Consider the following 16831-nt stretch of genomic DNA (forward strand, 5'->3'; position numbering starts at 1 on the left):
GACGACTTCATGCCTTGCCTTGAAAGTTTTGATGTATGTCTGCAGACTACTCTCTCCCTTTCACATCAAAACTAAAAGAATTTCACTACAAGTTTCTTAGGACCTGAAATCTTGAAGCCTAACTCCAGTGTTTGGCTTGTGAGAAAAGTACAGAATACAGAAAAGGAAAAAGGGAAGGGGACGAATTCCGAGAGGGCTTGGAAGCTATCTGGTATTCTAGGTAAGAATCAACATCTAAAGACAATCATTTACGTTAATGAAAAAAAATCTTCTGACATCCTTTTACAATAAGTTAAATTGCTGCATATATATGTTTGATGGGTTCAGAAATGTTTATGTAGTTCCATCAACTTTCTTTAATGATTTGCCATCCATGACCACGAGAAAGAAAGGTGCTGTGATATTGGGAACCTCAACAAACACCTGATAAGTGATAACAGCACAGGTCTTAAGGTACTCATAGAAGAAACAAACAAAATTGAATCGTTATCTTATTAAAACTATGCAGGAACAAAATTTGCATGAGCTAGTTACAAGCAAAAAGAATCGCAGCATCTTTTATACGCAAAAGCTAAAATTACCTAATAACTAGTAATTGGGGTTTAAAATCCAGTCCCCATGCCAGATGCAGTCATTCCAGATATATACATCCCGTATATCTAAAGGTGCTCAGCCTGTCTCCGACTAAATCAGCTTGAACTTGCATGGGGCACCATCTCAACTGGACAAAACCCACTGACAATAGATGTATTCATCTCTGCTAATAATATTCACCATGTTCTCTTAACTATCCACACTGCCTTGGGTAAAAAAATCCGTACTGTAATTTTGACTACCAAATGCCATCCTCCGAAATAATCTAATTTCTGCAGACTGTTCTGCTGAGTTGAATACCTCACTTTCCCCAACTCTCATTCCGTTGCTTAGATCGGCAGCAGCTAAACTATCAAATGCTCTAACAACCTGAGAGGTATAAGCAAGTTAAGAAGAATGTCTCACCATATCCACATCAAATTCAAGACATTCTCTAATGAAAAACAAAGAAGCAAAAAAGAATATTCAGATAGACGTGTGATCAAATTATAATTACCTGTCCCATCCTTGGCCTTTTGGCAGCTGAATGCCGCACGCATGCTGCTGCAGCCTCAATCATTCTAAACATTTCACTTTCATTATAGTTCTTTTCAAGCCTTGGATCAACCAAGCTGTCAAACTCTTCATTGGCTAGTGCATGACCAAGCAAAGGCCGTGCCTGAGGACAAAGGTGGGTGTTTGGTGAAGATCTAAGCTTTGGATTAGTGCTACAATTTGCTTATGCAATTGTATTTTATTACTTTCACATCTGAAATTTCAGAATTTGTACTAAGCTTAATGCAAGAGTTATCACCCATCTTCCCCTCCTCCTCCTCCTTTACTTTCCACCAGAAAAGGACGATTTCTTAAAAAAAAAAATGTATAATAAGCAAAGTCCATGTGAAATCATAAGCTCTCACAAAAGCTCTGTCAAAACCCTACCCACATATATTAAAGAAAAAAAAAATACTATGTTAAATAAGCTGCTTATCTGTACTACTTTTCTTAGTAAAATTCCAAGTCAAAATCTCCTTTGTTAACTGTTCCTTGACCATAAATCACAATGCGAGTAAATAGGAAGTTAGGAACCAAGATTCTTTAGCATTTGTTATCCGCCCAAATTCTATCAAGCATCCACATATAGAACCCTCAAGCTATTGGTACTAACAGCAGCAGTAATCATTTTTTTTTTTTTTTTAACTTCTGTATCTAAGGTTCAGAAAGAAGAGTTGCGACTTCAGCAATGAATGCACACACCAAGCAAAACTAAGCATCAAGGAAAGAAGACATAACACAGCTGAAAAAATTTGTATGATTCAAACTAAACTTAATGGTATATTAGCAAGGGAGTTTCAGCTTCAGCAGAAAAAGAAATAATTGAAGTGGATCATTTATGCATGGTGAAATAAAGGATGACGGGTTAAGGAAATTCCAATGAGGTTTTTCTCAGCATTAGAACAGTAACAAGAAGTTAGATATCAAATTTTTTACCCATTCAACAAGACTCTCATCTCCCAAGGGTTGGGATGCATCCACAGGCTTCCGTCCAGTGATTAGCTCCAAAAGAACAACTCCATATGAGAATACATCAGATTTCTCAGTTAATTTGCCGCTTGATGCATATTCAGGGGCCATGTATCTGTAAAACCAATCAAATATTTAGATCTATGTTAGTGTGGCCAAAGACAGCCTCCAGTCTCAGAATGACTTGCAATGATGGGCATTTAAACAAATAATATATATGCTGCCTACCCGAAGGTGCCCATAACACGTGTGGTCACATGTGTATTTGCATCAAGAGCTAACTTTGCAAGCCCAAAGTCTGAAACCTACAGGGAAAAATCTAGAAATGGTTAAACCATGATATAAATGAGATGAGTAATACATAAATCTAGTTAAGAGTGTGAAACAGTTACCTTGGCTTCAAAATTGTTATCCAAAAGTATGTTCGATGACTTAATATCCCTGTGTATTACCCGAGGATGACCTACACGCATAAAAGTAAAAGAAATGAATAAGAACTCTGTAATAAGTGAAATCTAAAGCTTACAGAAGGAAGGTGGGTAGGGGGAATAGAATCCAGTAAAAACTTTATATATATATATATTTGATAGTCTTGCATGCAAAACAAGTGTCGAGAAGGAATGCAAAACACAGCCTGACAATCAACTCATGTTCCACCATATATTTGAAGTTTAAAAACCAAATAGTATCATCAAACCATTTTGCCCCTTTATCAGGACAGCATAACTTTTGTAACTGACAAGTGTTGATAAGAAATACAAGAAAAGAGGTGAATAATGTCTTGGATTCATTTTGGAAAACATAAACGTCAATTTGAATGTTACCTAACTATTAAAAATCCAGAAATGAAATACTTACAGTCTTCATGGAGATAAGCTATCCCACGAGCTGCACCAACAGCAATCTTAACACGTGTTGCCCAATCCAGAACTGGCCTACCTTCCCCTACAAGAAGGGGAATCAATATACACAATTATCAAACAAGTAAAATGAATTAATGAATTTGCACTTAAAATATTGATTATAAGTTGTAAATTTACCATGAAGATGGAAATGAAGGGTATTGTTAGGCACGTAGTCATATACAAGCAATCTTCGGTTCTCAGAGATGCAGTAACCCACAAGTGAAACCAAATGGCGATGGTGTATTCGACTAATAATCTCAACCTCTGCCTTAAATTCTCGTTCACCCTGTCCTCCACCAACTTTAAGCTGTTTTACTGCCACCTCCCTTCCATCAGGTAGGCAGCCTTTGTATACAGAACCAAACCCACCCTCCCCCAAAAGATTTTGGGATGAAAATCCATTTGTTGCCTTGAGTAGTTCTTCATATGTAAACCATGACCTTGAATTTCCTAATCCACCAGGATCACTTGGTGAATAAACAAAAATATCATTACTAGAACCACTTCCCATTAGGGGAGCTGTAGAGTGTGTCTTCGTGAAATTTGAATCTGGACATAAAAGTTAAAAAAAAAAAAAAAAAACCTTCAAATTTCTCATCAACAATCTCTTTAACTGCAAATACGCACTAGAACATGGATCATTTCCATCTTGATAAAAGCTATTAACAAACTTCACCCAAGTTACTGTTTTCATTATGAGAACTAACTACATGTTTAGGCCTAATGATGCAATATTGGAAGTTTAGGAATTATATTCATTGTGGAACTATAATTTGTAAATCAAACTCTAATTAAGAATCCTAAACTAACTTAAACTAAAGTAATAATAATAAACCTAATAGAATTCTATAAGTAATAATTCTTAAGCTTCATAATGCAAAAATGACTATAGTTCCTAAATTTAATCCTCTTCCAATATTGCATCACTTAACATATAATTTCAAATTGTAACCAGAAAATATCCACATGAAGATTTAGTTATCCATCAAATGCAGGTCCGCTTGCAAAACTTATGCACATTTATGATGTACCCAACAAAAATGAATAATGCCAAAAATGCTAGGTGAAACAATTACCTGATCTAGGGGAAGAGCCCAGAGGAGATGGCATAACATAACCACCATTGTGCCCAAGTGCCTCTTTCCTTCGCTTCCTGAAGCACCAGACAGCCAACCCAACAAGGCTGAGCATTATGACACCTACTGCTACACCAATGGCGACTATACCTCCAGTACCAATGCCTCCACTACCTGTTAATTTTGAACTTTCTGGTGCACTAGGAAAGGTATTGTTGTCAGATAAGGGAGGAGAAGAAGATGGTGGAGAATTGAATGAGGAAGGAAGTGGACTCAATCTCATCACTGGTGATGGGGGTGATGCTTTAGTAGAATTTGATGGTGAATTACTGGGAGTAGGGGCTATTGATGTTGGTGGAGAAGGTGAATCTGTGGGTGGTGTTGACGCTGGTGGAGGAGGTGAATCTTTTGGTGGTGTTGATGCTGATGGAGGAGGTGAATTTGTAGGAGGTGAACTTTTCGGAGGGGTTGAAGCTGGAGGAGGAGGCGAATTTGCAGGTGAAGGTGAACTTTTGGGAGGTGGCACAGATACTGTTGGTGGGGATGAATTGGCAGGTGGCGGTGAGTTTTCAGGTGGTTTTGATGATGGAGGCGGCGGTGAGTTTTCTGGTGGTTTTGATGATGGTGGAGGTGGTGAGTTTTCAGGTGGCTTTGATGATGGAGGCGGCGGTGAGTTTTCAGGTGGTTTTGATGATGGAGGCGGCGGTGAATTTTCAGGTGGCTTTGATGATGGTGGCGGTTGTGAATTTTCAGGTGGCTTTGATGACGGTGGCGGTGGTGTGGGAGATGGATTTGAAGTTGGTGGAGGTGAATTTGCTGGTGGTGTTAGTGATGGTGGTGGAGAAGAAGGAGAACTTGTAGATGGATTGGAAGGTGGTGATGGAGAAGTTGGCGGATTGGATGGAGGTGGTGGAGAAGTTGGTGGATTAGATGGCGGTGCAGGAGGAGATGAGCTTGTGGGTGGACTTGCTGATTGTGATGGCGATGGTGGAGAATTGGAGGTTGGAGGATCAGCATTGGTTGAAGGTGGAGAAGGTGAAGTTGGAGGTGGTGAGTTTAATGGTGTAGAAGGCGGATTTGCAACAACAGCAGAAGTAGGAGATTGAGGAAGTGCTGATGGAGTTGAAGGGGTGGGAGGGTCCGTTGGATTGGCATTGGACTGTGAAGGTGGAGAAGTCGTAGGAATAGTGTCTGGTGGTGGAGAGGATGGTTGTGGTGGTGGACTGATGGAGGATGGTGGTGGTGAACTGATGGCGGATGGCGGTGAACTAGAGGTGGATGGTGGTCGTGAAGTGGTTGAAACTGGAGGAACAGCAGAAGTGGGTGAATTTGAGGGTGGCGATGTAGTCGCCATTCCAAGTTTCTAACTTTCAACTTCAAGTCGTAAAATTCACATACCAAAATTTTTTATCTTGATTTATTCAGTGCGGAAACAAAATTTCAAACAGAATTCAGTGATCAATTTCAACTGGAACAAAACTTACAAATATGACAGATATCCAAATCACCAAACTTCACCAACAAAAAGCCTGATATCACCAAACGTTCATTCTTTACAGCACAGAAACCTCTTTTTGGAGTCCAACAACTTTCACCAGCTAAGTTAGAGCAAAAATCTAATCACTCTTCTGGTTATTTAGCAAAACCCAGATCACCGAGAACGTTTCTAACTAAAACCCTGATCGCATAATGGATTTTCAGCTAAAATCCACATAACGAATCACTTCCAAAGCAAAAACCCATCGTCACGAAATCACTTCAAACGCAAAACCCACGTCATCAAATAAGTTTTAAGCAATGCCCAGATGACCAATTCAAAGTAAATATAATCTTTGAACTTCTATCAATAAACTGAAAAAAAGAAAAATCCCTACGATCACTGTAGTAGATGTATCAACACTGGCATCATCAAAACAGAAACAAGGAAGAACCCAAATGCCAAAATCTTACCTTTCATCTGCGAAACTCTCACTTTAAGTTGTAAGAAAAAACTCAAGTCACAACTGGATTATTTTGAATTGCAGACAATTTTGGCTTGTTCTTGAACCTTCTCTCTCCTCGGCACAGGATAGTGGAACAGGAACACGGATTGTGGGGTCTCAAATCCAAAGCAATATTGACAGATACCCTTTACTCCAAAAAGAAGAATAATTAGATAGTTTTGGTCTTTGAATGTGAAAAGTATAAACATGAATATATCGTTAAAAATATCATCATAGCATCATAATTATCATAATATTCAAGAATCGCTTTATGCACAGAGCTTGCTTTATGGTAACGTTAAGTCTATAAAATAAAATATCAAGACTTCTTTACGTTAAATGACAGAGATTTAGCAAATTAAATTGAAAATTAATCAAATAATCCATCTCCTTAAATAGTGATTTTGTCTTCGGGCCCCCTTTGATAGTATTAATTAACTCTGTTTTTCGTCTGTTTTCTTGGACTTTTCTTCTGGAGCCCCGAGTCTGACTCAAATAATAATAATAATAATAATAATAATGTCCAAAATTCTGCATAGTTTATTAGTTTAAAAAAAATATATTATTAGGATTTTTTTTTTAAATGTTTTAAAAGAAACAAAGCAGTGTGGATTCTTTTTCTGAAATTCCAAATTTTTAATAAGAGCAAAATATAATTCCATTCTCTGTTATTAATATATTGAATTGTTATTTCCCTTTATTAAAAGACAGAAATTTATCTTCTAGACAGAAAATTTTATCTTCTATCTTTATCTTCATATTTTTTCAATTTCTATACAAAAATCTTAAAAGCATAATTAATTAATCAATTAATTATGAACACAAATTATGGTTTAGTTTAAATAAGTTAATAAAGAAATTAAAAAACATTAAATGATATATATGCATTCAATAATATTAAAATTATTTTTGAGATTGTGAAAATTTTAATTTAAATTTTCATGGAAAGCAAATTTAAAAGAAAAAAAAATTAAAAGTTGCAATAGCTAATGATTATATATTATTGGTTGAAACTAATATTCAAAAATAATTTATATATAAAAATATTTTTTATTATTTAATTATAATATTAAATTAATAGTATATATAAATTATTTGTATATTTTAATGAGATTATTAAAATTTAAAAAATAAAAAATAACTTAATTTTTCTTTTGATCAGAAAAATAATTTTCGCTTATTTATTTTTCTGAGTGCTCTAAAAGCTAAAAATGAAGTCTAAAAAAATTTAAAATTTCAAATTAGTCTTTCAATTTTATTTTTAAAGTTAATTGAGTTTTATATTTTAAATTGACTTAATTAAACTCCCATTGATTTCAATATTGCTAGATTAAGCTCATTTAAAAAAAATTAAAATGTGATTATACATAAAATACATGGATGTTAATTTTTTTATAAGATTTTACAGTTTATTAATATGAATAATAAGATTAGTACAATATAATATTCTCTAGAAAATTAAAATATTATGTCTAGAGATGATTTAAATAGAGTATAATAGCCTTTCTAGTAGTAACTTATTCATTTATATTTTGGACAACCAAAGAAAATTTCTGCAATATTGTACTTATGTAGGGATGGCAACGGGTCGGATTTTTGCAGATATCCGATTCGACCGAACCCTAATAGGATGGGTTTACGTATTATATAATCGGAATTGGGATGTGTTCGGATTTGAATAATAATACCCATTGCGGGTTCGGGTCGAGTTCGAATTTTATATATTGGGTATCTGTTACTTAAACTCGTTTACATAAATACTTAATTAAATATAAAATATATATTTTTATAACAATATTTATAAATTTTTATATATTTTATTTTATATAAAATAGAATTTAAATATTTTATGAAATTATTAAAATTTTAAAATATAAATTATTAATTAAAATAATTTTTTATGTAAAATATTAATTAAAATATATAAAATAAAACAAGTTTGGATTTTTTTTTCGGATAATAATAATCAGGTTTGGAACGGATTCTAGTAGTTGAGAATAAATTTTAAACAAATTTGAGACGGGTTCAGTTTTTGATAATATTAATCGGGTTCAGGTTCGGATAGAGTAATTTTCGCGGGTACCTTACCCGTTATCATCCCTACACTTAAGAAAATTTGTTACTTTTGTGACCTATAGAAAATATTAAATTACCAAACATTAATGGAGGAATAGACTATACTATCAGACTCCATTAATAGAAGGACATTACCCATACCTAAGTCTCAAACCAAAAGAATCAATAATCCATACCGAATTGCCAAATAACTCATTCAAATAAAAAAAAATCACTAAGAGAAGAAAAATAAAATCTTAATAATGAGGAGAAATATGACTCTAATATTAAGAAGAGAACTTAAGATATATTCCTAAAATATATAAATCTTAGGAAAAAAATTAAAATATATTTCAAACGGATACAAATTTGAGAATTTATTAAAAAAATAAATTAACAAAAAATAATAAAAAAAAAATTGATCCAAGGATAACTACCGTTAGAAAAACTCACTAGTAATTATTTAAAAAAAAAGATTTGAAAGAGAAAAAAATAAAGAGAAGAGAAAAAAAAAGAAGGGAGAGGAGAATCATGAACATTATTTTAATATAATGTACATTAAACAAAATCCTTAAATTAAAGTTCATCTTTAAAATTTTGAGATTTTTATTTTTATATTTTTAACGGTTGTTTTAGACAACATAATATATTAAGCTAAAACCTATATAATTATGTGCTAATCATACTATTATTTAAAGAAACTAGATATTTAAATTTATAAGAATTTGCTTGACTTATATTTAAATATGAGATCCGAATTTGTCTAATTTAGATATTTAGCCAACTAAATATTAATAATTCATAGCATTTTAATTATAGTTTAAATTACCAACCAATTTCAGTCACTAAATTCATCAATAATACTAGTAGTTTTAAAAAATCGAATGTTTTCACTGTATCATTTCATGACAACGAAGGTCAAGCGGTGAATGGAAACTTTGTGGGGCAGCCGTGTCACTAACTCATCATGTGAGGGCTCCACCAACCCCTATTGTCAGATCTGACGGACAAAATTTTACAAGTGGTGGTGGAGCCCATTTGTCAGCTTTTGACCATTCTATGGCAACCCGTGACAAATATATTTATTTTTAAATGTTTCGAAACTTTTGAATTTTCCTTTTCTTTTAATTCATTAAATTAGTGAATTAAAAAAATTTTAATATTTTTGTATATCATATAGTAAATTTATTAGCATTATTTAATTTTCTTCAATTATTTGCTTTTATCTTTACAAAAAATAACAAGTATTTCAAATATTATTATTATTATTATTATTTTATATATAGATGCTTTAGGAGTGTCGGTGGAGGCCAAAGAAAGAAAGGCGGACCATGAATTGCCAAATCACACATTACTATCCATGCACACCTTTTATGGCTAAACGACTAAACTCATTTTCAAGGTCCCACATTTTCAACTTTTTGTGATTGTGTCCCCCAAAAGTTTTGTTTTATTTGATTTACACCCCTAAACTTTTTTTATTTTCAATTTTGATAATAGTCCTAAATGAGGATGAGATTATTAGTCAAATACACCATTGCCATTTGGCTTCATTTGTGGGTTGGGTTACTGCATCTCTAAGAAACTAAGATTGCCCGTACAATGGCAACAATTTATTGGAGCAAATGGGAGAGCCTATCGCATGAAGATGAAGATTCCATGGTTTGGACTTGGTTTAATTAAATTAAAGGGCAGCCTAAGCTCACAACTTAAATCTGGCGTTCAAAGGTTACCTTGTTTGAATCGAATTCTGCTAATAAATACTCCTCGTTCAACGATCAACATTTAGCATTTTCTGGACCTTTGGATGAGTTTTCAGTAGCATTGAATTTGTTTCTAAATTTACAAGATTTATATTTATCTTAAAAAAATAAATAAGAAAAATCATCTTTTCATTGTCTTTTTATAATTGTATAATTATATATTTAATTTTTTATAATTAAAAAAATTTATGGCAATACTTATAATAATTTCATTAACACTGAAAAATTAAGAGGCACAATTATAAATTATATAAATCAAAGCTCCATTTTCATTATTTATTATAATTATAAAATAATGTACTTATTATAATAAAAAAATTTATAAAAATTATCATAATTTAATTAATATTAAAAAAATTAAGAGTTATAGTTATAAAATATATAAACTAATATCAAACATCAAAATCAAATTAACCACCTTATACTATAAATAGAGGATACAATATCCAACCGATATTTTCTATCAAACCTACCAAATCATATTCCAGTAATAATAATTTATATAAACATCATTAAAGTAATCTTCATATTTTAAGGATTTGTTTATATAGATATAATTTATTTTTATATTTATTTTCAATTTATTATTTATTTTTCTTATTTATTTTTTTATATTTTTAAATTTTCTTTTACTAACATTTCTTAAAATAGTTTAAATAAATTAAAAATAAATATAAAAAATTGCTATATAGCTATACCTTTCATTTAATTAAATAATGCAGAATGCGTGGACAAAAGTGGTGAAGTCAAATGAGGGGGAAAAAAAAAAATCTAACTGTAATTATAACCCAATAATTGGCATATCGCGCGTTTGAAACCAAATTATGAATTCCCATATGCCATATTATATATTCACTTTAATGCACAAAAATCATTTTAAATTATAAAATCATTGTAAAAAGTTTTAAAACTGTACTATAAAATTTATGTGAGAATTCTACCAAAATAAATCCATTTCTATATATAGAATATTTATAATTTAACGGAAAATGACTTGTTTTACACAATTTGCTTAATGCAATTACTTTCTGCAACAATTGTAGCAACATGGTGATGGGTGTATTAGGGAATTAAAAGCTCTGAGATGAAATTTGCATTGGCCCTACTCAATAAATCTGCATTAATCGATGATGACTTTTCAGGCCTTGATGAATTTTTCCAAGGCTTTAATGGTCTCCGATAAGAACATTTGAACATTATGGTTGGTTTGATTGGACACATAATGGTGGCTGCTTGACAAATGATATTTTCACTTGAAACTTATTTTCTAATGAAGCTTTGCTTTCACCAAACTCTGATGATTATGTACTCGTGTTTGTAGCAGAAAGATATTGATAGTGGCTGGCAATGAAAACAACTCTTTTTGGTTTCACAATTACTAGAAAAGAGAGACGTCAGGATTTGTATATTTATTCTCTTGTATTACATTGAAATGCTGATTAACCTAATGATAAAACAAATTCAAATGCGGAAACGAGAGTTAAATGTTGTAGGGCTGAAATAGTTTGTGCATTAAAGCAACATCCGTGGTTCAATTCAATGTCAGATTGGAGTTCCCATCTCACCAACCCCGAAGAGGTCGTTGGCCCAAGTCCATAAATTGGGTTGATCATTGACTGGTGCTTGTTCACAAGAACGAAGGGGCCAGGGTTGACGGGTTCAGATTGGTTCATGGGGTCAATTCAACCATTAATTAATAATATCCCCAAATCTACGGTATATCGAATTTCAGACCCTTCATCCTTAGCTCAACTCTTCCCATTTGTAATCTAGCTGAAAGAGTGGAAGGATTAATGGACATACCTCAATTTCAAAACTTAATTGAAAACCCAGTCTTCCAGTGAGCTTCCGGCTCATATTCAATTCAACTAAACTTTTATTTCAAAAATTTATTGAGGCTAATTTTATGAATTCTCTTTCTCCACTCTAAATAATTTTGAGTTAAATCCTCAGAAATGTGTAATGCTTCTAGGTCATGTTGTACTACTCTCATCAAAGTCAGTTTAGGTCTATCCCTTCTTTTCTTTCTATCCTCTAACACAATGTGCTCTACTTGTCTAACTGGAGCTTCCGTATGTCTATGCTTCACATGATCAAACCACCTCAATCTCCCTTCTCTCAACTTATCCTCAATTGGCACCACTCCTACCTTTTCTCTAATACTCTCATTACGGACTTTATCTAGTCTAGTATGGCCAATCAGCCACCTTAATATTCTCATATCCGCAACTCTCATCTTAGACACTTACGGCTCCTTCATTGCCCAACACTCACTATCATATAACATGACCGATCGTATGGCTGTACGGTAAAATTTTTCTATCAACTTATTGGGAATCTTGTGATCTCATAAAACTCCCGTGGCATATCTCCATTTTAACCATCCGGCTTTAATCCTATGACTAACATCCTCCTCACATCCCCCATCTACTTGAAGGATTGAGCCGAGATATTTAAAGTGATTACTTTGAGGCAATACCACTCCATCCAAATAAACTCCTTCTCTATCACCAGTTTGGCCTTCATTGAACTTGCAATGCAGATATTCTGTCTTCATTCTATTTAAGTTAAAACCCTTTAACTCTAGAGTACTTCTCCAAAACTCTAGTCTTCTATTGACTTCTTCTTGCGTCTCATCTATCAGAACTATATCATCCGTAAATATCATGCACTAAGGGATATTCTCTTGTATATGTTTTGTTAATTCATCTAGAACTAGTGTAAAAAGATAGGGGTTTATAATTGAACCTTGGTGTAATCCAACTGAGATAAGAAAATCTCTTGTGTCCCCTCCCACTGAACGCACAATAGTAGTTGCTGCTTTATACATATCTTTCAACACTTGTATGTACCTAATAGATACCATCTTTTATTCTAACACTCTCCATAAGACATCTCTTGGAACATGTCATGTATAGGAGGAGGAAGTTTAGAAATAGAAAAGAAGAGTACTTGTTTTGGAGGGAAAAAACTGTTAGTTTGTTGAGAAGTTGTTATAGCTGTTGAAATTAGTCAATGACAGTTATCAAGTAATACTAAAAATAGCTGTCATTCATGTAATTGAGATTCATTCTGAAATGAATAAAATCTCAAACTTATTTCTCTCTAAATTTCTTCTCTCTTTTATTCTAATTCTCATCCCTATCTCTCTCTCTCTTTTCTTCCTCCTTTCTGTCTATCTTTTTCTAAAATCTCTGTAATTAGTAGAGACCCTTATTTATAGGTAACTACTAACATATTAGTATCAGAGCCAAGTTCCTGTGGAGGGCTTTGATCCAAATCAGTACCAGGGGTGTCGCGAGATGCCTAAAAGTCAAGTGGTGAGTCAAGAAACTGTTAGAATGGAAGAGCTGGAGGAAAAGGTGTGTAATTGGCAAGAAACTGCTGAGAGGAAGCTGGATCTGAAAATGGAAAAAATGGAGTAGAAATTAGATGATATGGGAAAAATATAATGGATGAGATGAAAAAAATGATGTGTGGGTTCTTTAATGAAAGGAATAAGGAAGTTGAGGTGAATAGTGAACATGAAGGACAAGGAAGTAAGGGGATTCTGCCAAATCCTCCCAAGAAAACTGCTAAGGATCAATTCAGTACATCTTCTGCAGTAAACACTGATGATAATACAAGATTTTTGCCTAAGATTGAGTTGGTGACCTGTGATGGTAGTGAGCCTAGGGTTTGGCTTAGAAAGTGTGAAAAGTATTTTGAGATTTACAAGGTTCCCAAGGAGCAACATGTGGGAATTGCTAGTCTCTTCTTGATTGATAAGAGAGATTCTTGGTTTCAGAATTGGAGTAAAGGGAAAAGTGAAATGCTGTGAGATGAATTTTAGAGGGCATTACGTGCTAGATTTGGAGAAGAAGGAAGATGTTATGGAGGAATTTATGAAGATATGACAGATTGGGACTGTAATGGAGTATCAAGATAAATTTGAGGAGATGAGGATAAAGATGGAGAGGGTTATGCCTTATCTTGAAGAGGGATATTTTCTATCAGCTTTCATAGGAGGATTAAGGGATGAAATTCATCCTATGGTAAGGATTGTTAGGCCTGCATCCCTTTCTCATGCATTTGAGATTGCAAAATTTTAAGAACAGTTACTAGAAAGCAACAAGAAGTCCACTTATCCCTCAAGATCCTATGCTGGTAATTTCAGATCTCAAACTTCAACTTATAACCCTTCCTTTAGAACCTCTCAATTACATCAGAATTATCCTCAATTGACAAAACCCCCAAACAATGAAGCTAAACCTAGTTTCACAGTCTCTAATCCAAAACAATCTCAGTCTGTCACTTCTAGCAATATAGCCCATTCTCAAGCCTCTAAAACACCTATATCCACAAAACCTAACAACCGAACAAATGTGAGATAGCGCAATTACAGATGTGGAGAAAAATATTTTCCAGGGCATGTGTGTAAGCAAAAGACTATTATAGCTTTATGTGGGAGTAATCCAAGTAGGGAGGAATGGATTGAGCAAGGAAATAAGGAGATTGAAAGGGAAGGCGACATTGAAGTTCAGCAATGGGAAGATGTGTTGGGTAGTATGGAGGAGGAGATGACACTCTCCCTTAATGCCATTGAAGGGAAGTTGGGGACTGAAACTAGTAAGGTGAAAGGTCAGTATTTGAATAGAGAGCTGCTGATTTTAATTGACAGTAGTAGCACCCATAGCTTTATTGATGCTAGAGTGGCTAGGGAATTAAAGCTGCCTATAGTCCAAACTTTTGCAGTGCCTATTTCTGTAGCTGATAGCGGAAAATTAATTTCAGATTGCATTTGTTTTGAATTTCCTTGGAAGGTGGGAAAGCATAGATTTGTGTTTGATCTCAAAATGTTGGAGTTGAGAAGTTTTGATATTATATTGGGAGTAGATTGGATGAGGACTATATGTCCAGTTTTATTTGACTTTGTAAACTCTAGAGTCACTTTCAAGAAGAATGGGAAGGAGATCACATTGTATGGGATCAATGATAAAGCTGTTACTTGTAAGATGTTGCAATGTGAAGACATTAATAAGCTGTGGCAGAGGAAGGGGAAGGATTTCCAAAGCCCTCAATTTTATATTGAAGTGCCACTAATGCAACTACAACCAGCAGAGCATTCTGAGTTACCTGAGCTCTTTTTCTATGACAACTGCAATTTCAGGTAATTCTTCTATAGATTATGATGAAATTCAAGGATTACTTGATGACTATAAAGATCTGTTTAAGGAGCCTACGACATTGCCTCCTTTTAGAAACCATAATCACTCTATACCATTGCAGCCAAATACATGACCTATTAGTGTGAGACCTTATAGGTATCCATATTTCCAAAAGGCAGATATAGAGAAGTTAGTATCTGAAATGTTGGCTAATGATGTTATTCAGCCTAGTACTAGTCCATATTCTTCACCTATGTTGTGGGTTAAGAAAAAGGATGGGACTTGGAGGTTTTGTGTTGATTATAGGAAGTTAAATGATCTCACAATCAAGGATAAGTTTCCAATACCTATGATTGATGACTTACTTGATGAGTTACATGGGGTTGCTGTGTTTTCTAAAATAGATTTGAGAGCTGGTTATCATCAAATCAGAATGGAGCCTTCTGATATTCCCAAGACTGCCTTTAGGACACCTCATGGCCATTTTAAGTTCAAGGTTATGCCATTTGGTCTTACAAATGCACCAGCAACCTTCCAGGCTCTTATGAATCATATTTTTCATCCTTTTCTGAGGAAATTTGTCTTGGTTTTCTTTGATGATATAGTTGTCTATAGCCCAGACACTTCTACTCATCTCAAGCATTTGGAGGTAGTATTTCAAGTCCTAAGGCAGCAAAGGTTGTATGCTAAGATGTCTAAGTGTGCTTTTGCTCAAAGACAAGTTGAGTATTTGGGGCATGTCATATCTGGAAATGGAGTGGCTACTGATCCTAATAAAATCAAAGTTATGGTGACTTGGCCTGTGCCACAGAATGTTAAGGAATTGAGAAGTTTTCTTGGCCTCACTGGCTATTATAGGAAATTCATCCATCACTATGGCTCTATTAGCAAACCACTGACTGAATTGTTAAAAAAAGATTCATTCCAGTGGAATTCAGTAGCTCAAGGTGCTTTTGATCACCTTAAAATTGCAATGTCTCAAGCTCCAATCCTTGCACTTCCTGATTTTACAAAGCCATTCATTGTTGAAGCAGATGCTAGTAGGGGAGAGCAGTTTTCGGTTTAAACCGAAAAACCAAACTGAATCGAGTCAATTCGGTTCAATCGATTCGGTTTTAAAATTCAATCGGTTTGGTTTGATTTATAATTTTTGATAATTTTGGTTAATCGGTTCTGTTCGGTTATTTTCACAAAAAATAAAAAAAAATCGAACCGAACCGAAATTATTTATATATATATATATATATCAAGAAAATCAAAGAAAATAAAAAAAAATCGAATCTAACCCTAAGATTTTTGAGTTTTGATTTTTAATTTTTGTTGTTTTTATGTTTTTATTATTTAGATTTAATGTTGAAAATATGAAATTTTATAAAATTCGGTTTAATCGGTTTAAAACCGAATCGAACTGATATTTATTAGTTTGATTCGGTTCGATTTTCTTTTATTAATCGGTTTGGTTCGATTTTTAAAATTTTTTATTTTCGATTTTCAGTTTTATTGGTTCGGAACCGAACTGACAGTTTGCACACCCCTAGATGCTAGCAGTTTTGGTATGGGGGCAGTGCTCCAACAGCAGGGACATCCAATTGCTTTCATTTCAAAGGCATTTGGACCAAGAAATAAGGGTTTATCTATCTATGAGAAGGAATTATTGGCTATTACATTTGCTGTTACTAAATGGAGACACTATTTGGAGCAAGGGTAATTTTATATCAAAACAGATCATCAGTCTATAAAATTCCTCTTGGAATAGAGGCTACATACTAACTTGCAGTAAGAAGGCATTTCCAAATTATTAGGGTT

General features: G+C 33.7%; 2 protein-coding genes across 3 annotated transcripts; one reads left to right on the forward strand and one right to left on the reverse strand.

Annotated features, from left to right (window-relative positions):
• Positions 1–194: 194 nt before the first annotated feature.
• LOC110660700 (proline-rich receptor-like protein kinase PERK9) lies at positions 195–6257 on the reverse strand. Of its 2 annotated transcripts, XR_009142590.1 has the most exons (9): positions 4079–6257; positions 3138–3551; positions 2956–3042; positions 2490–2560; positions 2326–2402; positions 2065–2212; positions 1091–1252; positions 582–963; positions 195–423 (listed from the first exon to the last, which is right to left on the reverse strand). XR_009142590.1 is itself a non-coding variant. In XM_058132330.1 (8 exons), exons 1-8 carry the CDS (start codon positions 5430–5432, stop codon positions 784–786), a joined length of 2493 nt encoding a protein of 830 aa, XP_057988313.1. In that variant the 5' UTR covers positions 5433–6257; the 3' UTR covers positions 468–783. The 2 variants fall into 2 exon arrangements, 1 of the variants encoding a protein (XP_057988313.1); XM_058132330.1 differs by lacking the exon at positions 195–423 and having other exon boundaries at positions 468–963.
• A 7532-nt stretch (positions 6258–13789) lies between these two features.
• LOC131172203 (uncharacterized) lies at positions 13790–16091 on the forward strand. Its single transcript, XM_058133152.1, has 3 exons — positions 13790–13912; positions 14252–15027; positions 15182–16091. The coding sequence occupies exons 1-3, from the start codon at positions 13790–13792 to the stop codon at positions 16089–16091; spliced, it is 1809 nt and encodes a 602-aa protein (XP_057989135.1).
• Positions 16092–16831: the final 740 nt, after the last annotated feature.

The sequence above is a fragment of the Hevea brasiliensis genome, chromosome 13, assembly GCF_030052815.1.
Source record: "Hevea brasiliensis isolate MT/VB/25A 57/8 chromosome 13, ASM3005281v1, whole genome shotgun sequence".
Lineage (NCBI taxonomy): Eukaryota > Viridiplantae > Streptophyta > Magnoliopsida > Malpighiales > Euphorbiaceae > Hevea > Hevea brasiliensis.